The 26,030-nt window shown below is 48.7% G+C and overlaps 1 protein-coding gene across 2 annotated transcripts in view; it reads left to right on the top strand.

The window, feature by feature from the left end:
- Positions 1 to 8,413: 8,413 nt before the first annotated feature.
- ACSBG1 (acyl-CoA synthetase bubblegum family member 1) overlaps positions 8,414 to 26,030 on the top strand; it is a 70,775-nt gene continuing 53,158 nt past the window's right edge. The window contains exon 1 of one of the 2 annotated variants that reach the window (XM_075897617.1): positions 8,414 to 8,561. In XM_075897617.1, coding sequence (XP_075753732.1) covers positions 8,416 to 8,561 — 146 coding nt within the window. In that variant the 5' untranslated portion in view covers positions 8,414 to 8,415. The remainder of the gene's footprint in view (positions 8,562 to 26,030) is intronic. The other variant, XM_075897614.1, reaches the window with a different exon arrangement.

Below are 26,030 nucleotides of genomic sequence, written 5' to 3' on the forward strand. Positions count from 1 at the left end.
GCATGTGGCCCTTGTTGCTCAGGCTTTCAGCCATCTGGCCATAAATATCCACATTCCCGTGTCTGGTGCTGAGATCCTGGCACAGGGATCGGGGGATGAGGTGGGAGTGGTGGAAGCCTCCCTGGCCTCACCCCCAGGAATGCAGGAGCCACGGAGGGGTTGCCCGAGGGGGGACTCTCGGAGTGGAGGGGTGGGGGAGCACCTCTCACCAGCCCATGCAGCACCTCTCTTGTCCCCCTATGCATGCTTGTGTGTGTCCCTTTCTGCAGGTGGTGATGGCCATCAATTCCGAGCTGTTCCACAGGTCCGTCCACCTCGGAGACCGGCAGGCCATCCTGGCCAGATTTGCGGGGCTGGGGTTGCCGAACTACAGTGGAGCACTTGACAGGACCCACATCTCCATCCGTGCCCTGCCTCATCGAGCAGCACAGTACACCAACAGGAAGGACTACTTTGCTATGGTGCTGCAGGCCCTGGTCGACCACAGGGGACAGTTCACCGATGTTTATGTTAGGTGGTCAGTCCGGGTGCACGATGCCCGCATGTTCAGGAACTCGTACCTGTACCACAGGCTGCAGGCTGGGGCATTCTTCCCAGAGAGGAACCTGGCAGTCGGGGATGTGCAGATGCCTACATGCATCATGGCTGATGCGGCCTACCCTCTCATGCCCTGGCTCATGAAGCCCTACACCAGCCACCTTGATGCGAGCAGGGAACTGTTCAACTCCCGCCTCAGTAGAGCTTGCTTCCAGGTGAAGTGCGCCTTCGGCCATCTGAAGGGCAGGTTTAGGTGCCTGCTCGCGCAGCTGGACATGGGGGAACACAACATCCCCGATGTGGTTGCAGCATGCTGTGTGCTGCACAACCTGGTGGAGAGGAAAGGGGAGGCCTTCCTCCCTGCGTGGGGGACACGGGCTGATGTGGAGGGGAGGCACTTTGAGCAGCCCTGGACAGCTGCCATCCGGCAAGCCCACCAGCTGGGCTTACAAATCCGAGAAGCCCTGAGAGAGCAATTCTCCCATGGAGGCTGATGAGTTTCCCCAGGGCCTTCCAAATGTGGGATTGCCCCATGCCCAGAGGCGGATATAGGGCAGGGCAAATGGGGCGGCTGCCCCAGGCCCCGCGCTTCAGAAAGCCCCACACATGCGCCGTGGCGTCACTGCGCATGCGCCGTGACAAAGGGGGGGCCCTGCGGTATTATGCTGCCCGAGGCCCCGCAAAACGGTCATCTGCCCCTGCCCATGCCCCTGGTGCCTTCCTCCCTAAAGCCCCTCCTGGCCCCACAGTCACACATTCTACCCCTTCCTCACACACTGAGAACAGAGACAGGTGTGGGTGAAAACATTGCAACTGTTTATTGCACTGTTGATTTTTTGACAAAATAAAATAAGAAACTCTTGTGCAGAGAAAATAAAGAACTCTTTTTTTCAGAGAAAATACAAAACTCTTTTGTGCAGAAAAAATAAAGGCTGCGTCTAGACTGGCAAGTTTTTCCGCAAAATCATCTGCTTTTGCGGAAAAACTTACCAGCTGTCTACACTAGCCACTTGAATTTGCGCAAGAACACGGACGATCTAATGTAAGATTGTCGGTGTACTTGCGGAAACACTATGCTGCTCCCGTTCGGGCAAAAGAGGGCCAGTGTAGACAGCTAAAAACTGTTTTGCGCAAAAAAGCCCAGATGGCAAAAATGGCGATTGGGGCTTCCTTGCGCAAAACCGCGTCTAGATTGGCACGGATGCTATTCCGCAAAAAGTGCTTTTGTGCAAAAGCGTCTCTGCCAATCTAGATGCTCTTTTTCGCAAATGCTTTTATCGGAAAAACTTTTCCGTTAAAAGCATTTGCGGAAAATCATTCCAGTCTAGACGTAGCCAAACTGTTTATAAACAAAAGAAAGTGCTTCCCTCAGTTACTGTCACTGGTGGGAAGGGGGAATGTCAACCAGGAAGGGGGGAGGGAAGCTCAGGGCTGAGGGGGCTGCCTGGAGGAAGAGTCCCTGGCAGATTGGCTCTGGAGGCCTTCTCGCCTCTGGCTGCGTGTGCAGGCTGTCACAGCAGGGGGCGCACACACAGCTGCAGCTTGCTGTGATGTGTGTGGGAGCAGCTGCTTTCTTGCACGTGCAGGCATGCTTGTGTGCTTTGCTCCCGGGCATGTGTGGGGTTGTGCCTGTGCCCATACGGCTAGCCTGCTTGCAGCTGGGTGTGCCCTCCCCTTCTTTCTGGGGGCAGAACTTGTGTGGCCATGCATGAGGCTGGCAGCAGGCTCCCGGCCATGTTGAGGGTCTGGCTGCTGTGGCCCGCGCGATACTGTGCCGCACCCTCCCGCTGCATGTGGTTGAATGTGCACAGACTGCAGCAGCAAGTCATGTGTGGGGCACAGAGGGGAATGGGGGCAGAGAGTGGTGAGGGGGTGGGTATCAGGGAAAAAAGGCAAAGGGGGCAGGGGCAGTGAGGGAAGAGGGAGGCACCAGGAGGGGCAGGGGTAAGGGAAGGTGCAGGTGCCAGGGGATTCTGGGGGTGAAGCAGAAGGGCAGACACCTGCAGGGGAGGGACCAGCACCAGAGGGGAGAGGCAGGGCAGGTGTGTAGAGGGAGGTGTTAGAAGAGGGGTAGCTCACATGGTCAGAGTGGGGCTACTGGAGGAGTGGGCACAGGGGAAGAGAAGGGCTGGTGGAGGAGGGCAGGTCACAGGAGGGCTGAGGGCAGTGAGAAGGGCAGAAGTCAGGACAGCGGAGGAGGGTGAGGAGTTGGGGCAGCAGGCACCAGGGGAGCTGATGAAGCAAGGGGAGGAGACATGGCAGCAGAGAGAAAAGATAAAAGGTTTATACAATATTTATTAATAACTTGGGTGCCACAGTGGCACATCCAAACAAGCCATATGAACTCAGTACTGGTGCACAACACAAAATTCATTCTGCTCTTGGGAGGAAACTCTTAGGCTATGTGTACACTGGGGGCTTCTTGCGCAAGAACATCTTGTACAAGGGTTCTTGTGCAAGAAGTCTTGTGCAAGAACATGTCCACACTGCCATGTGCAAGCTGTGCTTTTGTGCAAGAGCATCCATGGCAGTGTGGATGCTCTCTTGAGCAAGAAAGCTCCAATGGCCATTTTAGCCATAGGGGGTTTCTTGTGCAAGAAATCCCTGCTGAGCATCCACACTGCCCTCTTGCGCAAGAGAGCTTACACCTGCTAGAAAAGAGTGTAGCTGTACTGTAAATTTCCTTGTGCAAGAGCAGGCAGGCAGTGTGGATATTCTATGGGTTCTTGTGCAAGAACGGCTGTACTTGCGCAAGAAGCTGCGAGTGTAGACATAGCCTTAGAGGAAACACTTCCCCCAGCCTCTCTGCCCCCGAGTTAATGTCACACACATTGGGTTAATGCAATTGCAGGATAGTTGCATGAGGGCCAACTAATCCCTGTTGGTAGGAGGATGGTGGGAAAAGTCCTTCGAGAGGGGTGACATGACACCTGTTATTTCTGGTCATGTGTCCATCTTGCCCCGAGCGTGTTACCTACAGAGGCCTGGTTAACGGGGGTCAGGGGCGTGGTTAATGGGGGTCAGGGATGTGGCTAATGGGGCACCACCAAAAATTATATAAACCTGCCACCCCTGCTCCTTCACCTTGGCCTGAACCTGTTCTATGGTCTGGGCAGGGTGATCTCACTCTGTCGGGGACGTGGCCATTGGGTGGAGACGTCCATGTTCCTGTTCTTGGCAAGAGCTGTAGCGCAAAAAGGAGTTATTGCTCCTGGGGAGATGGATAACTGTACCAGCAAAAGCCCTCTGTCCTGTTGATTTACTGTATTTTTTCTTGTGCAAAAACGCGCTTGAGGTGTGGATGCTCCACAGGCTTTTGTGCAAAAACCTTGTAGTGTAGACATAGCCTCAGAGGCCAGCAGCAGCATGGTGTTAGCTGCCTTGTGGGCAGCTGTGCCATTGCAGGCTGAACTGTGCTTGCTCCTGTGGCTCATGTAGCTACATGTGGGCAGCCTGCTCCTCTGGGGGAGGAGGGAAAGTTATTTTGCACTGGGTGGAGGAAGTCCCAGGGGCGGGGGGACATTCTTTTCCATGCACGCTGTCAGTGCTCCATTGCTGCCATCAGGGGGCCAAAGATTTCTTTTGTTCCCTCGGTTGCAGTTCCCTGGACACTTTCATGTCCTGCCTCTTCTTCAGGAGTGTATTCTTCCATCCCATTTGCTCCTTCAACGTATCTTCCCTTGTCTGTTTTTACTTGCAGATCTGTGCAAGATAGACAACTACTAGAGCTGTATGCAGCAAGCTGCCTGCTGTTTCCATTGTAATGAAAAGTTACAAGGGCACACGTTACAGGAGATACATTATGTTAAAGCTAACCCTAATCTGTTACCATATAGCAAAGATCTCTGTAAAGACAATGGAGATGCATTTTGTGTAAGGCCAAAGTTTTGCCTTAAAGTGGCCAGTATAGCTAGAGCAGGTGCCACAGTTCTCAGGGGAGCGTCTGGACTCATGCAGTTTGGAGGCAGGCAGGCAGGCATGGTAAGGGGCCTGCCAGGGCATAATCCTGTGGGTGGAGCAGAGACGGGGTCCAGTCATGCCAGCGGAGCAGGGCAGCTTCCCTCTGTGTCCAACACCTGCAGCTTCCTGGGACAGTGCTCCTTTCCATCCCACAGGATCCTGTGGAGGAGTCCGGTCATGCTGGCTTCCCTGAGGGTACATCTAGATTACATACCTCTGTCGGCAGAGGCATGTGAAATTGACTGTGTCAGGTAGCCTATGAAGCGGGGATTTAAATAGCCCCGGCTTCATTAAAATAAAAATGGCCACCATGCTGTGCCAGCTCAGCTGATCATTGGCACAGCACACGAGTCAAGACGTGGATCGGTTGACAAGGGAAGCCTTTGTCGAGCACCTGTAAACCTCATTTCATGAGGCATAAGAGAGCGGTTGACAAAGACTTCCCTTGTCGACTGATCTGTGTCTTGACTTGCACGCTGTGCCAACGATCAGCTGAGCCGGCACAGCGTGGCGGCCATTTTTATTTTAATGAAGCCGGGGATATTTAAATCCCCACTTCATTGACTATGTCAGGTAGCCTATTACACATGCCTCTGTCAGCAGAGGCATGTAATCTAGATGTACCCTCTGTGTCCAGCACATGCACTCTACCTGGAAGCTGCTACTTTCCTATCTTGCAGGAGCCTGTGGTTGGAAGCGAGGGGAATGGGGTCTGGTCATGCTGTCTAGACAGCCTGTGGATATGAGGAGAGGGAGAGAAAGAGGGAGGGGGTGCCAGAGGCTGAAGCCATGCTAGCAGCAGAGGCAGCAGCTAATAGCTTCCCCTCCTCCTTCATCCAGGCTGCCAGGCGAAATATCAGTCTTCTCCAAGTCACACAGAGAGATAGGACAATAATGCTGACTAAACGTGGCCAGAAACCTGGGCTTTGTGCTGCAATGATGCTAGGTCAGTTACTGCTGGTTTGGTACGGGAAAGTGTCCTACCATGGGAGGACAGAGTAAGGCAGGCCTCCTCAGAGAAGGATCAAAACGTTTCCATCAAAGAGCTTTATGGAGACATGCAGGAAGGATTCCTGCTCCATATCCAGACATTAACAAGCTGCTCTGAGCCCCTTGCACTGCGTAGGCATAGAGTACACCAAACATCACACTCAATTGCCTTAACCCACTTGTAGCAAGAGAAAAATTGTGAACTCACTATAAGTGCCCTCCTTGGAATCCGTGCTTGACTGGGAAACATCCTGAGAGAAGGGGATTGGCTCCAAGGTTATTAAGTTCTTGGCTCTCGCTGATCACTACCTTGCCATTCTCCTCCTCCTCCCCGTACTGCATTGTCCTCTGTACTGCTGCCAGGAGTGTCATGGCTGGACTCCCTGGTGAGGTTTGGGAAGCTGGTTGGGTCCCCCCTTAGAATCGTATGCAGCTGATTGTAGAAACAGCATGTTCGTGGTGATGCACCAGACCGTCCATTTGCCTCCTTTGTTTTGTAGTAGGACTGCCCCATCCTACCATTTGCCTCTGTTTTCACTCTGCATTGCTTGGGGACCCTGGGCTGTCCTTTCCCCACCATGGCCTTTGCCTAGATATCGGCTTAAGATTCATGAGTCATCCCCAAGCCAGAGAGTGTCATTAGCCATTAGCGCAGTGGTTCTCAAGATGTGGTCCAGTGGTCTTGCAGGTGGGTCATGGGCTTGCCCCCACCTCCCACTACCGTGGGGAGCCTGTACTGGTGCTCCAGCGCTGCACTGCCACCCTCTCCACACACACGGTTGGAATGCCAGCACCAGCTTCCCGCTGCTTGGGGGGGAGGGGGGGGTGTCCCAAGCCTTGCTGCCTAGATGTGGCTTGTGGGGGAGGGGGAAGGGAGAGCAGCTCTGCATACTGATGCTGCTCCTACCTCCTGGCCCATACCTGGCACCTACACCCCCTGTTGCATCCATTTTGTCATCGCTGGTGGTCTGTAGAAAGGTCTGCATTGAGGAGGGTGAGCCACGGGCCAAAAAGTTTGAGAACCACTGAATTAGTGGCAATTACCTGCAGCTCTTGTGATAGGCCCCTCACCATTCAGGCAGGGTTCACCCAATTCTCAGGCAAGCTGATCACACTCCTAAGGGAAACAGTTCATTCTGGCTACCCATATGTGTCTAGTGGGCTGGGATTGCTCCTGTTGCCTAGCAATTCTGATACATTGTTCCTGCTCACCATTGTTTAGGTTTCAGCTGGCTCTTAGTCTGGTTCCTTTTTCTATGCTAGCCAGCCTGTTCCAGCCAATATCTGCTCCTGCCTCAGCTGGCTGCCTGGCAAGACTGCAAAACATTTGCAAAAAGGCAGCTCTACAATCCAAACATCTCTCACAGAAAAACAAATTTTCTCTACCAGTGTCTCTGAAACAAAAACCCTCTCTGCCTTTGTTACTGTGCCCCAACTTCCGACTGCTTGAGCTTGGGAAAAGAACAGGTATTTAAAAGGTCTGTGGCTTCTTTCACACCTACCAATCATTAAGGCCCTAGCTTGCTTCCCAAGTGTTTTCCGGTTAATATGGGGAAGGCTGTCAAGTTTTTCCTGTTATTCCTCTGACCCCAAAAAAAGTGAAATATTTTTTAAAGATCAGATTTCTGAGATGACTTCATTCAGAGGACAAGTTTCAGAGCACTCTCACCATAACTCATGCAGTCTCCATGAGGTCTTCCGTAATTGAACCACCCCAAATCATAGACAGCAGCCACCCATAAAAGCCAGTGATTTTCTGGTTGTACTCCTTCACTTGACATAAAAAGGTAAGAAATCTTTGGTGGTAAGAGGAAGAAAACATTATGATTAGAGGGAATAAAAGTCTATGATGAATATCTCTTGACTCTGGGCTTTTAGTAAGCCGAACCCCCACAACAAACACAAAAGGGCCCACTTGGCCTTTGATGGTCTGATGCATTGTTACATTATACAATCAAAATATTCTTAGTTTAAGCTAACACATAAGATCTCAGGCCAGGGCTATATATGTTTCATGTAAAACTGGTAATAAACTCAAGGAAGCTTTCTAGAGCCCTGCAGGAACCCTTTTGAAAACTGTCAGCAAACTGAAGTAAGAAATAAGGAGATTTTCCTGACACTGATGGAATTGAATAATGCTTTGCAAAAATGCTTATTCTTGGGCCTAATAAATATGCACTTTTTTGCCTATATAATTTCTGGGGACGGTTAAGATGAGATATCTTGGGACTCCCCTCCAAGGTTCTCCCCCTTATCTTCCCCAACAGTTCAAATTGGACTGGATAGACTGATACTTGTTGAATACAGTGCTGCATTGTCAATGTACTGTGGATATAGCTCAAGAATCACACACTTCTATCAAAGGGGATAATTCAGGTTTAGGAAATGGTTAATATAAATTTATTCATCAAGTGGCCAACCACAGTTCTTAAAATCAGGTAGGCTATTAGTTATGTGATGAGTAGAATTCTTTTCAAGGTCTGGTTTTATGAACTGAAATAAAAGGGAGCTGTTGGCACTCAGGCACTTATAGGAAAGGGTTTTATATTTGTCATTGATTCGAAGGCCAGAGTCATCTCTTAATTTAATTAATTTACATTTTCTTAGAGAAAAGAGTTTACTTGGGTGCTCTATTTTGAAACTAGATTTAATGAGAGAATGGCTTCAGTTGTAAGTTGCGAATTGATTGGTTAGAGATCCTAGCAAAAGAGAAAATTTGCATTTTAAAGAACTATAGTCTCTTTGAAATTCTCCTCATGTATAATTACAGAAAACTGAATAAAAAAAGAGAAGTTTTAACAATAAGAAGCTGGCAGGCACTGGAGACATTTCAAGCATGTTAAAATCAAAGTAAAATGGAGCATTAGTCTCCTCCTCTTGCATTACGTCTTTATTTGAACAAGTATCCTGTTACTGTACATTTCTTAAATGGTCTCAGGAGCTTATTTATGCCTGCTCCAGACAAATATTTTGCATATTTGTTGTGGAGAGTCTGTCAGAATGGCTGGCAACAAAGAGACTCCTAAGAAAAAATTGCAAGATGAAAATGACATTGCAGAAAGCCATGAAGCCAGGTAAAGAAATTTGAGAAAATTTATATTAACAAATGGTACATTGGGTTAAACTTTAAAAACTAAAGATCTGATTCTGCGCCTGCCAAAGCCAATGAGAACCATAATCGTTTAATGCTAACTTTCGTATTTATTGTTACGAGACATAACCCTTTCGTTGAAACAAGAAAGCCAGAAAACTGTGCTAATTTTGAATTGACAATCATCTTTTCTAATCCATACACTTTCTGAATTTTATTGTTACTAGTATAATTCAGTACAGACCATGCCCTATCCACAGTATCATAATTGTTAACATGTCACCAAATGTATTCTGGAATATCTTTTTGCTGCTTGTGTGATGTGTGTGTTTATTAATGGTCAGTTTGTATAGTCTCTGGCTTTTGTGTGTCTAGTGGCATAATAGTCACTGTATAAGATAGAATCTTAATTCCAGAAATAGATGTAGCAGTGATTAGGACAAATCAGTGATCTGAATGCTGAGATGAAGATTTGTGGCTCTATAAAACTTGAAAACAGTTCTGACAAAAGAGCTGAGCTGAGACTGCAAACTCAGGGCAGCGGTCACCTTCAGAGTAATGTGATTTCTCTCTCTACCCTTCCACGTATATGTACATGAAATGAGGTAAATGGTTCTGTAGAACTGGCAGCCTGCTTGGGGCAGGCAGCAGCCAATATCAGTTAATTTCAGAATCTTGATAGATACCTTATTCTGAACTCACAATAAGGATTGAAAAATCATCATCAGCACCTTAAAAACTTCATTGAAATACAATTCATATATATTTCTTTGTTGCCCCCCTTAAGTTCTTGTTTATTTTTTATCTTGAATACATAACTGCTAATATTCTAGAGGCAAAAACAGTGGTTCTCTCTATTTTACACTTGTTATTGGAGTATCTAGTGTATAGCTTAATGTAACTTGTGTTTTTAAATTTATACAGAATAGATAGGATAAAATTTTGTCTTTGAAGACAATGGAAGTTTTGGCATTGGCTTAATAAAGTCAGAATTTCACTCCAATCTGCCATGGAAAAAAGCACTTGATTATATAATTTGAAGAAAATTCAGGTTAGGAACCTAGCAGTGGATTTAAGTATTCCAAGCTGGTATTAGACATATCACATGAGGCACAATCTCAAGGGTGGATGAAATCATGCTCAATACACTCCTTATAAGCCAACCTGTTGGTGCTTAATGTGTTTAAAACTTTTTCATGTTAAACATTAAACACATTTTTGCAAAGAGGCTATCTTTATACTACAATACCCACATTGCAGCAAGATGCAGGGGACTTGGAATTCAATAAATAAACCATAGGTTCAGCTCTATTAAAAATGTTTCAAATGTATGGCACAAAACCTAGGAAACATAACTCAATGCATAAAACATAAGAAAAGCCATGCTGGGTAAGACCAGTGGTCTGTCTAGCTCAGTATCCTGTCTTCTATCAGGCCAGTGCCAGATGCTTCAAAAAGAATTATCAAAACATTTAAAAAAGGAAAGAAGGACAATCCAGGTAACTAGAGACCAGTCAGCCTCACCTCAGTCCCTGGAAAAATCATGGAGGGGATCCTCAAGGAATCCATTTTGAAGCAATTGGAAGAGCGGAAAGTGATCAGGAATAGTCAAGATGGATTAACATAGGTCAAGTCGTGCCTGACCATTCTGATTAGCTTCTATGATGAGGTAACTGGCTCTGTGGATATGGGAAAGTCAGTGGATGTTATATACCTTGACTTTAGCAAAGCTTTTGATACGGTCTTCCACAATATTCTTGCCAGCAAGTTAAGGAAGTATGGATTGGATAAATGGACTGTAAGATGGATAGAAAGCTAGCTAGCTAGCTAGTCGGGCTCAACGACAGTAGTGATCAATGGCTTCATGTTTGATTGGAGGTCAGTTTCACCGTGCAAGGAGGTTTAATGGTAGTTCGAATTAGGAGTTTTATTTCGAACTACCTAATCCATGCCACGTGTAGCTGCAGGCAGGCAGTTCGAACTATGGAGCATTTAAAAATGGCAGTACCCGGGAACATGCAAATGAAGTCCGGGATATTTAAATCCCAGGCTTCATTTGCAAATTTGAATGCCTACATTAGCCACCCTAGTTCAAACTAGGGTGGCAGTGTAGACATACCCTTTGGTTACGTCTACATTTGCAAGATTTAGCACAAAAGCAGATGCTTTTATGCAAAATCTTGCCGCCTGTCTATACTGGCCACGAGTACAGGCAGTCCCCGGGTTACGTACAAGATAGGGACTGTAGTTTTGTTCTTAAGTTGAATCTGTATGTAAGTCGGAACTGGCATCCAGATTCAGCCGCTGCTGAAACTGATCAGCAGCTGATTCCAGGAAGCCCGGGGCAGAGCAACTCTGCCTCGGGCTTCCTGTAGTCAGCCGCTAGTCAGTTTCAGCAGCGGCTGACTTGGGGACACCTGGGGCAGAGCAGCTCAGGTGCTGCTGGGTTGGTCCAGTAGCACGGCCACTCCTCGGTGCTACTGGACCAACCCAGCAACACCCCAGCTGCTCTGCCCCAGGTGTCCTGATTGAGCCACTGCTGAAACTGACCAGCAGCGGCTGAATCAGGACTCCTGGTGCAGAGCAGCTGGGGTGCTGCCGGGTTGGTCCAGTAGTGCCAAGGAGTGGTGCTGCGGGACCAACCGGCAGCACCCCACCTGCTCTACGACAGGCCCCTAGCTTTGCTCCACGTCTCCCTGGTCTGCTGGGGGGGGGGGGGCGGGGCACTAGCTGCATCCCCCCCAGCAGACCAGGGAGACGCTGAGCAAAGCCGTGGAGGACCCGGCCGGACCCGTGGCGCTTCCAGCTGATCTGGAAGCGGCCGCAGGTCCGGCCCCGGGTCCTCCGCCGCTTTGCTCCCCGTCTCCCTGGTCTGCTGGCTCCCCCAGCAGAGACGGGGAGCAGCTTTTCTCGCCCCGGAGGAGGCAGGCGGCATCCCACCGCTCCAGTCCTCCAGGGCGAGAAAATACCCGTTCGTAACTGCGGATCCGACATAAGTCGGGGACTGCCTGTATTTGCACAAGAACACTGACGTTCTACTGTATTAAATCAGTGCTTCTTGTGCAAATACTCTGATACTCCCTCTCAGGGATAAGTCCTCTTGCACACGTGGCCAGTGTAAACAGGTAACATCAATTTCTTGCACAAGAAAGCCTGATGGCTAAAATGGCCATCGGAGCTTTTTTGCGCATGAGCGCAAAGCAAATCTTTTGCACAAAGGCACATGCCAGTTTAGACGCTCTCTTACTCTAATGCAAAATCTCTTGCGTTTAGAGTATTTGCGTTAAATCTTGCCAGTCTAGACGAAGCCGTTGAGTTTAGAAGCCCCAGCCCCCAACATATCTAACATCTCATCCACAGGGTCATACTAAACCAAAATAATATATGAAAATGAACACTTGAGACATTTATTTATTAACAATTAAGTCAAACAATGGAGGTGCTAATGGTTTTTATCAGCTTCTTGTAACTATTTAGTCCTTAAGATGCTACTAGATTATTTGAAGCAAAATGCAGGACAATGTAGCACTTTAAAGACTAACAAGATGGTTTATTAGATGATGAGCTTTCGTGGGCCAGACCCACTTCCTCTACCACTAGATTATTTGTTGTTTGAGTTTCTTGTTGCAGACTGACTTGGCTGCCCCTCTGTGGATTGTCTGCTCTCTGTCTCTTTCTTCTTCCTCCCCTCCTTCCCCCCCCCCCCCCACTTCCTCCGCAATTAGGTATAACAGTTAATCCGAACTAAGGACTTAGTCTGGATTAATTTCTGACTGCCACATGTAGCCACAGGCAGTAAGTTCCAACTAAGGGGATTTAAAAATGGCTCCCGCCCAGGAACATACAAATGAAGCCCAGAATATTTAAATCCCAGGGTTCATTTGCAAGTTCGATGCCTACATTAGCCACCCTAGTTCGAAATAAGGGGCTAGTGTAGACATACCCTGAGGTGGCAAAGTTTGCAGATGATACCAAACTACTCAAGATAGTTAAGACCAAAGCAGACTGTGAAGAGCTTCAAAAAGATCTCACCAAACTAAGTGACTGGGCAACAAAATGGCAAATTAAATTTAATGTTGACAAATGTAAAGTAATGCACATTGGAAAAAATAACCCCAACTATACATACAATATGATAGGGACTAATTTAGCTACAACTACTCAAGAGAGACATCTTGAAGTCATTGTGGATAGTTTTCTGAAACTATCCAGTGAGCAGCAGCAACCGAAAAAGCAAACAGAATGTTAGGAATCATTAAAAAAGGGATAGAGTATAAAAATATCTGAATGTCTCTATATAAAGCCATGGTATACCCACTTCTTGAATACTGCATACAGATGTGGTTGCCTCATCTCATAAAAGATATATTGGCATTGGAAAAGGTTCAGAAAAGGGCAACAAAAGTGATTAGGGGTTTGGAATGGGTCACATATGAGGAGAGATTAAAAAGGACTTGGGCTTTTCATCTTAGAAAAGAGAAGACAAAGGCGAGATATGATAGAGGTCTGTCAGGGAGCAAGCCCCCCCACCATGCCTCAGTGCCCCGACTGTCCTCATCTAGCCCCTCTCAGGGCAAGTTACAGTCTGTATGGGTTGCTCATCATTGGCATTGGGATTATCTCCACGGCCCTGCTTACCTAAGCCACGCTGTGATCCACATCCAAACCAGGGTTTTGTCTCCAGTCCCTAGCCAGGGGGAGTCTTGACTGGCTATCCCCCAACCCTTGCTAGCTATCCCCAGCTTGTCTCCCTCCTAGGAGCTCCTGGTTCCTCCACAGTCAGCTCTTCACTGGTGCTCCCCCTAAGCAAACTGTGCTTCTCTATATACCTGCCAGCTGGGCTCTCACTCGCCCTAATAGTTTCAGCTGGCTTCTACAAGCCAATTGTGCTGCCCTAGATAGTTGCCAGCTGGGCCCTCCCTAGCCCAAACAGCTTCAGCTGGCCTCTCTGTTTCCAGCCCCGGCTCAGGGCCTGAGCCCTGGTCTTAAGGGGCCAGTGCACGGCAGGCGCCCTGACACAAGGTCTATAAAATCATGACTGGTGTGGAAAACGTGAATAAGTGTAAGCAGGGTCAGGGTAAACTCTATCCTGACATCTAGTGGCAAACTGTGGCAAGTGGTGCAAAGAGACTTCAGGGGCTGAGCCCAATTTGCATAGACACACCCACCCTGTCTAGTATGTGCCACAGCAGCCCAAATCGTCACTTTGGCCACTGTGGGAGCCCCAGTCTCTCTGTTATTGAGGCAGAGGGGATAAAAGTGTTGTTACCCTGATTATGCGAATCAAGGACAATGGAATGGTGGAACTATTTATGACAGAGGGATTCGCCATAAACTAAGTAGCACTCGCTAGACAAGGGGCATGGGTTCCAAACACAGTCAAATTGAGAGAGGTTGGGGATAGGTCTTGGTACCTGGTGGTGGGGCCCTGTCTGAGGGCCTAAACAACACTGCCTGCACGCTCTCCTATTTCCACCGTGGAGTGTCAGAGTTAATTTAGATTCTATTAGGAGTCTAGTTGTGAGCTGTGGAGTTAACTTTGCTGTGGGCCAGTGCTAAGGCTCCTCTGTTATGAGCTGAAATCACTGTGTGCTGTGCTGTGGATTAGAGCTGAAATCACTGGTGCTGTGCTGTGGACTAGAGCTGAAATCACTGGTGCTGAGGGGAGCCTGGCAAGAGCTGAAATCACTGTTGCTGAGGGGAGCCTGGTGCTGTGCTGCTAGCAGAGCAGTTTGCAAGGGGCAACCAGCAAGCGCAGGTGGACAGTAGATGCAGCTGGCGGGGCGACCTGAGGGCAGACAGCGGAGCGGCTGATGGTGGCCTGCGGCTGGTAGGAGCGGCAGGAGCAACCAGCTGGCAGCCCGGAGCGTGGACCGAGACGGTTGGCAGATTTGCGGAGCCGGACAGTGGAGGCGGCTCACCTGACGACAAGTGGAGTGTGGCGGAGTGACTCGCGTTGACGGTGGCGGCACGGAGAGGCGGAGCCACCGCCGGGCCACGTAAGGTGCATCGATCCCCACCCCTCCAGGTTGGGATGGTGAAACCCTGCCCGGTGGACTTTTGAACCCTGGGACGGCACTGACCCAAGGCTGAGACTCTTGGGGTGTTGGACTTTTGGGACGTTGGGGAGATTTGTGGCTGGGGGGAGGGCCTTTGCTCATTGTTTGGTTGGTAAATCCGAGTTGTGGTGTTTCCCCAATTTAATGCAGATGTCGGTTACCTCATGTTATTAAAGGTTTGCTACTATACTGAGGCTCTGTGCTTGCGAGAGGGGAAGAATTGCCTCTTTTGAGGCACCCAGAGGTGTGTGTAAGATTTCCCAGGTCACTGGATGGGGGCTCGAGCCGGTGTTGTGTTACCTCGTTGGGAGGAGACCCCTAGGTACTGAACCCGGCCCTTGCTGCTGCTATTTACTCGGCCTGGCAGAAGGGTTACATAAGGAAAAGCTATTTACTTATTCCCACAATATAAGAACTAGGGGACACCAAATGAAATTAATAAGTAGCTGGTTTAAAACAAACAAAAGGAAGTTTTTCTTCACTTAGCGCATAGTCAACCTGTGGAACTCCTTGCCAGAGGATGTGGTGAAGGCTAGGGCTTTAACAGGGTTCAGAAAAGAGCTAGATAGATTCATGGAGGTTACGTCTATCAATGGCTATTAGCCAGGATGGGTAGGAATGGTTTCTGTGGCCTCTGTTGTCTGGAATTGGATGACAGGAGAGGGATCACATGAGGATTACTATCATGTTCTCTTCCTCTGGGGCATCTGGCATTGACCACTGTTGGCAGACAGGATACTGGGCTAGATGGATCTTTGGTCTGACCCAGAATGGCTGTTCTTATGTTCTAAATGTAAATGTATGGTTAAGTGCATTGCTGAACTGAGGCCTGTGTCAGCAGGGCTAATCAACTTTGGGAGCCCCGGGGGACCACAGTGATACTGAAGGCACATGCCGAAGGCCGCAACTTGTGTGGCTGCATATACATGCAAATATACATGCAAATAGCTTCTTTTACACTGACAGGCATGAATGCAAAGATTAAGGTAAGATTCTACAACACACAGGCCCCATTTAAGTCAGTTCTGCTGATATTAATAAAATGCAATATTTACGCAATTTCCACCCATATGACAGCACTTTTAATGAGCAATGACAGTCCATCAATTTAACTACTAAAATTCATATCAACAGCAGACCATTATACTGACTACTGTTTTTTTTTTTTTTTTGGTTCCCACCCACGGGCCACATGTTGAGTCCTGCATAAACCCAAACTGCACGGCAGGCCACAAACAAATGGGCTGCGGGCTGCATGTGGCTTATGGGCCGCGTGTTGAGTAGCCCTGATCTACAGAGTGGATGAAGATATGGATAACGCCGTGACTTTGTCACAGATGATGTGGAAGTCATGGAATGCCTGACTTCCAAAGACCTCCATAACTTCAACTCTAGGGGCTGAGAGTTGCAGAGTCCCACTGCCACTGCCATGCAGCTCCGAACTGTCCCGGAGCGTGTTGTGATGTGTTACTAACAGGATGCAGTATTGCCATCTCCTGTTATTTTGTCACAGCTCTCCCAATTTGGGCTGGGTTTTTTTTTAACCTTTTCTTGTGAAAGAGGAAAGATTGCTAACTTGTGAATTTTCACCTATTCAGACTGGCTACCATGAAGCCAGGAAGATGGCCACCGTTTCTCTGTAATCTATCAGCTTGTAGAAATGAGGCTCCCTAAACAAAATTGTCTTTCATCTCTCACTGTTTTCAATGAGATTGAAACTATGCTCACAGACAAAAAAGCTGTCACTGTATAATTTAGGGGGCTAGACAGAACATGGGCTATGAGGAAGCAAAGAGCCGCTGCAAGGTGAATGGAGAGAATGAGGTGAAGGAAAAGTCAGTGAGGGTACGAGGAGGCAGATGTAGGGGTTGAAGCAGAATTATGCAGGGGGCATGTGGGTGGTGGTGGTGCAGAGAATGATGAGGGAAGTAAGAAATATATGGGATTGGATGCCAGATGCTGATCTGTGACTTTTTATACCTATGGACTTCGTGGAAACAGCTTAATCCTCTTAAATTGTGTTTTAATTTTGGGATTTTTTTTTGCTTTGTCTTTGTTGATTTTCTGTTAAACAGATATTGGTGACACTGGAGTTCTGAGGACTAGAGGCAGACATTTGAAATATTTGAGATAGATTGGCTTTTGTGGTGGTTTTTGTAAATAAAGTGGCATAGTACTTTTAATCTCATCAAATAGTGCAAAGTACTCTGGGCCCTGATCTACCATAGGGGGTTATTTCAAAATAGTAAGTCCACAATAGAGTATAGAGTATTGTAGAGTGTCCACAATACCAAACCCATTATTTAGAAATAACGGGCTGATTATTTCAAAATCTGTACTCTTGCTTTCCTAGGAGTATAACGCTTATTTAAAAATTGTTATTTTGAAATAGTGTTAGTGTGGACAATCTGGTGCTGCTAATTCGAAATAATTGGCCTTTAGATGCCTTTCACAGCTGCACTTGTGACCGCTCTGTCCACGCCTGCCATCTCCACTGCTCCCCTTCTCCTGCAGAGCTTACAACTGCAGGCAGCAGAGAAGGGCTTGTGCCTCATGGTGAGCTTTGCCAGCCCCATGCCACACAGCAGCATCCCAGGAGCCCTGGTAGATCCCTACACTCCCTCAGGGTATGTCTACACTACAATGTTAGTTCGAACTAACGGACGTTAGTTCGAACTAACATTCATAGCCGCTACACTAGCGCTCCGCTAGTTCGAATTTGAATCAAACTAGCGGAGCGCTTAGTTCGAACTAGGAAAACCTCATTTTACGAGGATTAAGCCTAGTTCGAACTTACTAGTTCGAATTAAGGGCTGTGTAGCCCCTTAATTCGAACTAGTGGGAGGCTAGCCCTCCCCAGCTTTCCCTGGTGGCCACTCTGGCCAACACCAGGGAAACTCTATGCCCCCCTCCCAGCCCTGGACCCCTTAAAGGGGCACGGGCTGGCTACGGTGCCCGTGCTAGGTGCAAACCTGCCAGCACCCAGCCAGCAGACCCTGCACCTGGCACGGCACAGAGCCACCCACCCGATGCCCCCCAGCCCACCCCCTCTTCCCGGGACCAGGCTGGCGGCTCCCGGGAGCTTGCCCTGGACCGCAAGAGGCGGGCACCTTCCTGGGCTAGTGCAGACATCGTGGACCTCGTCCACGATCTCCGCACTAGGCACAGGAAAGTGGCCGTCATGGGTAGGAGAGCTGCCAGCCTGGCCACCCAGGAGCAGGTGTGCATGAAAATCAAGGGGGTCCACTGAGACCCCCGACCCTGAGCCCTGAGCTTACAATGGCTGTCCTGGGTCAGACCAAAGGTCCATCTAGCCCAGTAGCCTGTCTGCCGACAGCGGCCAACCCTAGGGACCCTGGAGGGGATGGACCGAAGACAGTGACCAAGCCATTTGTCTCGTGCCATCCCTCTCCAGCCTTCCACAAACCTTGGGCAGGGACACCACTCCTACTCCCTGGCTAATAGCACTCCATGGACCCAACCTCCATGACTTGATCTCACTTCCCTTTAAACTCTGTTCTAGTTCTAGCCTTCACAGCCTCCTGCAGCAAGGAGTTCCACAGGTTAACTATTTGCTTTGTGAACAACAACTTTCTCTTACTAGTTTGAAGCCTGCTACCCATTTCTTTCCTTTGGTGTTCTCTAGTCCTTCTTTATGGGAACTCATGAAGAACTTTTCTGAGTGCACCCTCTCCACCCAACCCCTGCTTTTAGAGACCTCTATCCTGTCCCCGCTCCATCTCCTCTTTTCTAAGCTGAACAGTCCCAGTCTCTGTAGCCTCTCTTCATCTGGGACCTGTTCCCAACCCCTGATCATGTTAGTTGCCCTCCCCTTTCCCAGCCTTTCTCTTCCCCTCTCCCACCTCCTTTTCCCAGTCTCCCCCAGTTTTGTTCAATAAAGACAGAGTCAATGTTGGAAGAAACGTTATCTTTATTTTGTACATCAATAAGAAGGGGGGCTAGGGAAGGGTAAGTGGAAGGAGGTGAGGGAGGAATGGGGTACGAGCCCCCGATGGGGAGGACTGAGCTGGCTCTGCGGGCTTCTGGGGGTGGAAGCTCTCCTGCAGCCCCCCGATTGCCCTCTCTCCCCAGATGGCAGCCTGCGGCAAGTGCAGCCGGGCTGATGGCCGAGTGGTGTGATGTGCCCAGTGTGGGTAGTCCGGGCACTCCAAGCCAGGACTGCTTTGCAAGCGGGGCACCCCTTAGAACGGTTTGTCCGGGGTGGGGGTCGGGACCCTTTAAGCGCAGCCCTCGGCTAGCCTGAGACAGCATCTCCACGCTCTAAGTCCTCCTCTGATGCCCTGCCGGCACTGCTTCCGGCCATCCTTAAGCCCTGTTCAGGGTCCACTCAATGTGGACTTGCTAGTTCGAATTAGCAAAACGCTAATTCGAACTAGTTTTTAGTTCTAGACGCGTTAGTTCAAATTAGCTTAGTTCGAATTAACTAATTCGAACTAAGTTAGTTCGAATTAACGTTGTAGTGTAGATGTACCCTCAGAGCCTCCCACAGCTGCCAGCGCTTCTGCTGCACCCTCAGCTTCCACTGGCCAGGGATGCAGGAGAGCTTCGGCCTAGACTCGTGCAGAGATCCTGGACTTCATCGAGGTCTGGGGGAGGAGACCAATCTCCAGGATCTCCACACCAGAAAGCTAAATACAGACGTGTACAGCCAGATTGCCACCAGCCTGGTCAACAAAGACCACAGTCGGACCCTCGACTAGGTCTGCATGAAGGTGAAGGAGCTCTGGCAGGCCTACCACAAGGCCAGGGAGCAGAGTAGATGCTCCCCGGCAGCACTGCACATCTGCTGCTACTACAAGCAGCTTGATGCCATCCAGGGAGGGGGCAGGGCCGGACACCTCTCCTGCTGGCATTGCAGAGTTCAGCCAGGACACACCTGGCATCAGCTTCCACGAGGGTAGGATTGTGGACAAGAAGAAGAAGGAGAAGGAGGAAGAGGAGGAGGAGGAGGCCAGCCAGGTGACCATCTCCACCAGCCAGGAGAACCTCCTCACCCCGGAGCCAGTCTTCCCCTCCCAGGGTGTCTCCCAGGCCTCAGATGATCCTGGGAAAGGCACTTTAGGTGAGTTCTATAACATTCCCTATCAACACGGAGGGGCACGAGACGGGCTGTAAGGGGCTGCTTGCTCCTCACTTGACCTACTCAGTGTGGGGTTTGCACAACAATCTGTGCACATGGAGTATCGGTCTGTAGCACTCAGCCCCATGTCAATCTCACACAGGAACCCCTCAGTCCTTCTCACAAGGTTCTTGGAGAGACCTGCCTTAGTCCAGCCTCTCTGGCAGCACACCTTCCCACGACAAGCCACCACTAAGGAGTCTGGGGTCATGGAAACACACAGCAGCGACGCACATGGCACAGGGTCATGCCCGCACTTCGGTAGCATTTGCTTCTGGTCAAGCATGGCAATGTGGAGGAGACTGATCCCATGCATGGGAACCTGCTGTCAGGAGGAAGAGGAGGAGAACCCAGCAGCACTCTCTCCTTCAAGTGGCCTCTGCCATTCTCACACACCTCCCCCATTCCCCGCCCTCCAGGGATAGAAGTTCTCTCTCTGCTGTATGCCACCAGTGCCAGACACGGTGTGTGCCAGACACAGTAGGAATCTGAGGGTACATCTAGACTACAAGCCTCTTTCAAAAGAGATAGTCTAGACAGCTGTAAGGGTTTCAAAAAAGCAAGCCGCTTTTTCGAAAGAGAGCACCCAGGCAATCTGGAAGCTCTCTTTTGAAAACGCCTTGTTTGCCATCAAGAATGCCTTTTTTTGAAAGAGCTCTTTAAAAAAAAAAGGCATTCTTAACGGTAAAAGTAGGTTTACCGATTTCGAAAAAAACGCTGCATTCTTTCAATTTAATTTTGAAAGAATGCGACGGCAGTCTAGATTCAGGAGAATTTTTTTTTTTTTAAAAACTCAGTAGTCTAGACACACCCTGAGCTGCCCCATCCCCTCTCCCACCTGCAGGATACTGACCTGGCCAGCACCTTTCCATGCCTACTTGTCCCCAGGTCATAGGTGTTGCGAAGCTTTCCTGGGATGTCTGTGCCCACTGTGTTAGCAACATATGGCCATGCTCGAAGCAGATTACCATCATCTGAATTGAGACCTTCAGTGTTGGCTCAGAGATTAGGTCTAGGATTCATACTTAGGGTCTCCTGGGGTGACTTCCCTTTTAACTTCTCTTCACAGTTGGGGCAGCTGCAAGCTTGGTACGTCCCACACCATCTTCCCAACTCTGCAGGAGCTATGGGATGAAATGCACCTGGGAGGACCTCATGTGGGAACAGATGGCCTGCCTGCAGTCCCTTCTCTGGGGGCTCAAGGAGGAGCACCAGGAGCGGGTCGCTGACCAGAGGAAGGCCATCTGGAACTAGCTGGCACATCAGCTCATGTCTATGTGCTCCTCCTTCATCTCGGTGACAGAGTGCATGGCCTTGTACATGGAGTGGGCCACCATCCACCTCCACCCCATGTCTTCCTTTCCTAGGAAGGACCACTAAGGCCCCAGAACACATGGTGTTGGGATGTTTCTGGAAGCCGAAACCTCACAAACAACCAGAAGCAGGTACCAGTCCCAGCCCCAGCCCTGAGTTCATTTTCCCCTTCTTCCCCCTCCTCCCTCCTTCTCCATTCCAGGTTCTTTCCCCAGTCCCTCCCCTGTTGTATGTCACCTGAGGTTGTTCCACAAAAGAAGGCTTTGCTCTGCAGGGAAGGAAGGAGTGAGGGAGGAAAGACACACAGAGGGAATGCAGGGACCTCTTTTGAAGAAGCACAGGGGAGAGTCTCATAGCTGGTCTTGCATGAAACTCTCCCTCAAAGTTTCTCTGATGTACACAGCTCCTTGATGGCACTGGAGTCCAGCTGCTCTTTTGCCCCGGCCAGCCGTTCAGCCTCACCCCCCACCCAGGCAGAAAAGTCTCCTCCTTGCTCTCTCAGGTTGTGGAGCACACAGTCACCACCACAAAGGGGATGTTGCACTCGTTGAGGTCCAGGCATGTGAGGAGACTCCTGAACCTCCCCTTTAAGCATCTGAACACACACTCTACCACCATGTGGCACTGCTAAGCCTATCATTGAAGTGCACTTTGGTGGGATCCAAGCTACCTGAGTATGGATTCATGAGACAGAGGAGCAAGGGGCAGGCTGCGTCGCCCAGGATCATGATGGGCATGTCCACCTCTCTGACTCTGATGGCAATCGGGGAAAAAAGTGCCGGTATACATCTTTTGGAACAGGCAGGAGTTCTAATAGATACGGGCATCATACATCTTCCAGGTGACGCTGATTCTGATGTTGGTGAAGCGTCCCTTGTGATCCATGAGGACTTGCAGCACCATGGAATGCAGTACCCATTCCTGTTTATGTAGTCCAAGGCATGGCAGTTGGGGGCCAGGATGGGGATGTGTGAGCCATATGTGGCCACCCCACAGTTGGTGAAGCCCATGGCAGCAAAGCCATCCACAATGGTGGCCATGATGCCCAGAGCGATGACCCCCCATAGCAGCACGTGGTTGATGGCCTTGGCTACCTGCACAAGCACAGCCTTGACTGTGGATTTCCCCTCGCCAAACTGGTTCCCAACTGAGCAGTAGCTTTCTGGTGTGGCAAGCTTCCACAGGGAAATGGTGACACGATTCTACAGGGGGATGATGGGTCACAGTCGGGTGTCCTATTGCCTGAGGGCAGGGGTGAGCCACTCACAGAGCTCAAGGAAGGTGGCCTTCTGCATGCAAAAGTTCTGCAGCTACTGCGGGTTGTCCCAGAGCTGCAGGATGACGAGGTCCCAACAGTTCGAACTGGTCCCCCGCCACCAGAAGCGTCATTCTGTGGTGTCCCAGAGATTCAGGGGTATTTACAGCAGCAGGAGCACCAGGACATAGGTGGTGTGAGCTGGCCCTCATCCTGGTGGAATAGCAAATGAGCAGTTTGGAAGTCCTGCGCCATGAGGTACTGCACGAGGCCCACGAGCCTAGCACTGCTTTGCAACAGCTCCAGCTCCTTGGCGTGAGTACTGTGGCATCCACAAGGGCAACCAGAGCACACTGTGTCCATTTTGTGTCCAGCGGAGGAATGGCGTGTGAGACACAGCCATACAGAGAAGTCCCTGTAAGCATGTATTGCAGCCCCCCCAGAGTGCTTCTGGGTGCTCTAAGTCTGAGGCAGCCTCCAGTCATTGTGGGCACACTATTTCAATCTCCTCCATTGTGGGGAGATGCTATTTTGATTTTGTTATTTCGAGAGTTATTATTTCTATTTTACTTATTTCGGACTAATGTGTAGACATGCCCTGACTTGAGTTCGGCAGTTAAATTATATGCATAGCTGTGTGTGTATGCTGGAAACAGTGTCCTAGGTTGAAATGGTATCTGGACATCAAGGAAGATGAAAGAGTGCAGAATTCATAGAGGGAAAAATACTTTCTGTGACATGTTTTTGAGTCTAGAAACTTGACTATTGTTACTTGAACAGGGAGGGGAGAAAAAGAATTGTAACAAATTGTATCCAGCTCAGTCTCATTGCATTCTACAGAAGTACTTACTAGAAAGTTTCCACTGGAGAAGCTGGACTTTGGTAAGAAGGGAGCAAGCCAATCTTTTCCAAGATCATTCCAGGGTTGTGTCACACACTGTAACTTGGTGAATAAAGTCTTTTTGACTAAAAAGCTTGATGTATTATTCATTCTTGTCCATGCTCTCATAATTTTCCACTAGGTGCTAAATTTGTATTACAAACTAAAAGGAAAAGAATGAACTGATTCTTGATTATATTTAGTCACTGCAAAACACATGTTTGTTCTTTTCTTGCAAATCAATTTTACCATTTCCACTTCAGGATAGGCTATTATCAGCACCAGGGGCATAGATTGGGGTGGTATATTGTTGTGTCCTCCCCCTCCCCCTGCAACTAATAAACTGATGTTTTATTAGCTTATAGTTCAGATTTTTAAAAAACACTTTCTACACACCTGCAATTCCTAATGTTAGATAGAGCCCTGCAGTGGGACTGGGATGCCATGGGTCCTCTGGACCCACTGCCATAATAGCAGGCACAAAATAAAAATCCAAGAAACAATCTGGGAGCAGATGGCAGTGCATATTGTGGGGTGGAGGGGTAGGGGCAGGATTAAAAATATAATCCTTCCATGCTGTAAATACATGAATATCTTGCCATCAGCTACCATTTTCAACCACTCAGCTCTGAACTTTTGCTAGTGGTAGCAGTGCCCCGGCCTCCAAATATAGAAGTCAAATTATGCTTATGATCAGGGCGGCCCGTGGACGTAGGCAGCCTCGGCAATTGATGACGTCACGCCATTGAGGGCAATGGAGGCAGGGGTGCCGATCGCACATTCCGCTTAAGGCGTCAGTTGCCGGCAGCTCTTCTCGAGCCACTCCTGCTTATGATTGACAGCTACCATTTTATGAAAGCTAGTGTGAGAGAGGCTGGTTCAGTATTTATGAAAACAAGTTTACACAGTCAGTGATAATTATTGCTATGCTCCCTGGTTTGGCACCCTCTGGCAGCAGGAGAGGGGTTGGCATTGACAGAGTGAGGTCAGGGGGCTGCTTGGGGGAAGAGGCTGCATCCCCAGTCAGTTTGTCAGAATCTGGGAATGAGCAAACAGGACACAGCACAGGTTGAAGGCAAAGGGGGAATGGGTGAAGAGTCCAGGGAGGCAGTGGGCTCAGGGAATGATGTGGGAAGCACAATGAGATGGCAGGAGCTGGGGGCAATAGGGGGGACAGTGTGGAGCCCAGGAAGGCAGTAGGAAATGAGGCATTCGAGGGTGGGTTGGAACCCAGAGAGTCAGTGGGGCTGGGGACATCAATATGCAAGTATACTCAGGACACAATTTTCCCTATGGCCCCCTGGCTTTGTCAATAGTCTGAAGATTTGGGATTTTAAGTCTTGTATGGATTGGACATGAGAAATGGGCTAGGTCTAGGACTTTTAGTAATAAACTGGTCCCACAGGAGCGAAGTATTAAGGCAAAGAGAATTATTGTGGCGTTACTAGGGATTCTGAAAAGAAAACTTAAGCAGTCACTTGATCTGTCACAAAAGGATGCTTCAGAGAGGTCTGCCTTATTACAGGTGTTTTAGGGGGCAGTGAAACTATTTGCATTTTGGGACAAATTCAGCACCAGCAAATATTTGTGGTTGAAAAAATATGGAGAAGAAACATTTCAGAAATGTCAAAAGGTTTTATTTTGACATATTTCCAAATAGACTGAATTGCTGAAGTTGATTCAAATACAAATTTTGTTACTCCAAGAAAAAATCCAATTTTGTTTTGAAACTAATCAAAATATTTATATATTTTTAATTTTGGTTTGCTCACCAAATCAAAAAATCAATATTTTGCTCAGCCCTACTAAGCGGGACGTGCCACCGACCTTGCAGATTTGGCACCAAATATGCTTTATTGGACTGGGAATGGAAAAGTTGGGGAAAGAATATACCAGGCGTTTAACTGATGTCAAATTATATTTTCTTAACAGTTGATCTTTCGATGTGTGTGGACATATATCCACGAACAGCTTTGGGGTACTGAATGGGTCCTCCTCTAGAATCCCATGAAGCTGCTCACAGAAGTGGCATGTCTGCAGCTCTGACCCAGACCATTTGTTTTTCTCTTTTGTCTTCTGTTTTTAAAGTGGAGCGTTCAAAAGTAAAAACAGTCGGGATGCGGCTTTTTCGGCAAGCCCCCCTCTTTTCAAAAAGCCACATAAACCTCATTTTGGGAGGCTGCTGTGCAAGTGGGTCCCAGTTCCCTGTGGACAGAGGCTGCTCTGTGGAATGCATGGTTCCATGGAGGCACATGGATACAGAGGTGAATACTGAGGCAGCAGGCTCCCCTGTAGTGGGATTGGGAGCATACTGGCTGCAGGCCCCACCCACGGGGACTATCAAAGAATTGTGTAACTGCTAAAAGTTGATGCAGTTATACAACTATTCAATTACACGCTCTCACCCCTAGCTCTCATTGCAAATATTAATACAATATTTATTGGCACTGGAAAGGAGAGTAAACTGCATGGAATTTGCATGCAATCTTCCGTGTGGTCTAGACATAGCCTAACTGCCCTTAAAATTGGCGCAATGGGATTGGTGGTGTAGACTCATTGTTGAAAAAATTGACCTAATGCAGCTAAGTTTGATCTTAACTCGCAGTGTTGACCGGGCCTTAGTATTTCAAATTGTCCTCAAGGGAAAGGATATGAAAGCCATGTTTGATCAACAAGTTCTGCCGCAGATAAAAATTGTATGTTTTCTAATTTAGTTCATTCATTACTAGGCAAGTTAAAAGCACATGTTCACTCATGCAAGGGGCCCCACTGAAGGCAACAGGTATGTACACGTGAAGAAACTT

The sequence above is a fragment of the Pelodiscus sinensis genome, chromosome 14 (assembly GCF_049634645.1).
Source record: "Pelodiscus sinensis isolate JC-2024 chromosome 14, ASM4963464v1, whole genome shotgun sequence".
NCBI lineage: Eukaryota > Metazoa > Chordata > Testudines > Trionychidae > Pelodiscus > Pelodiscus sinensis.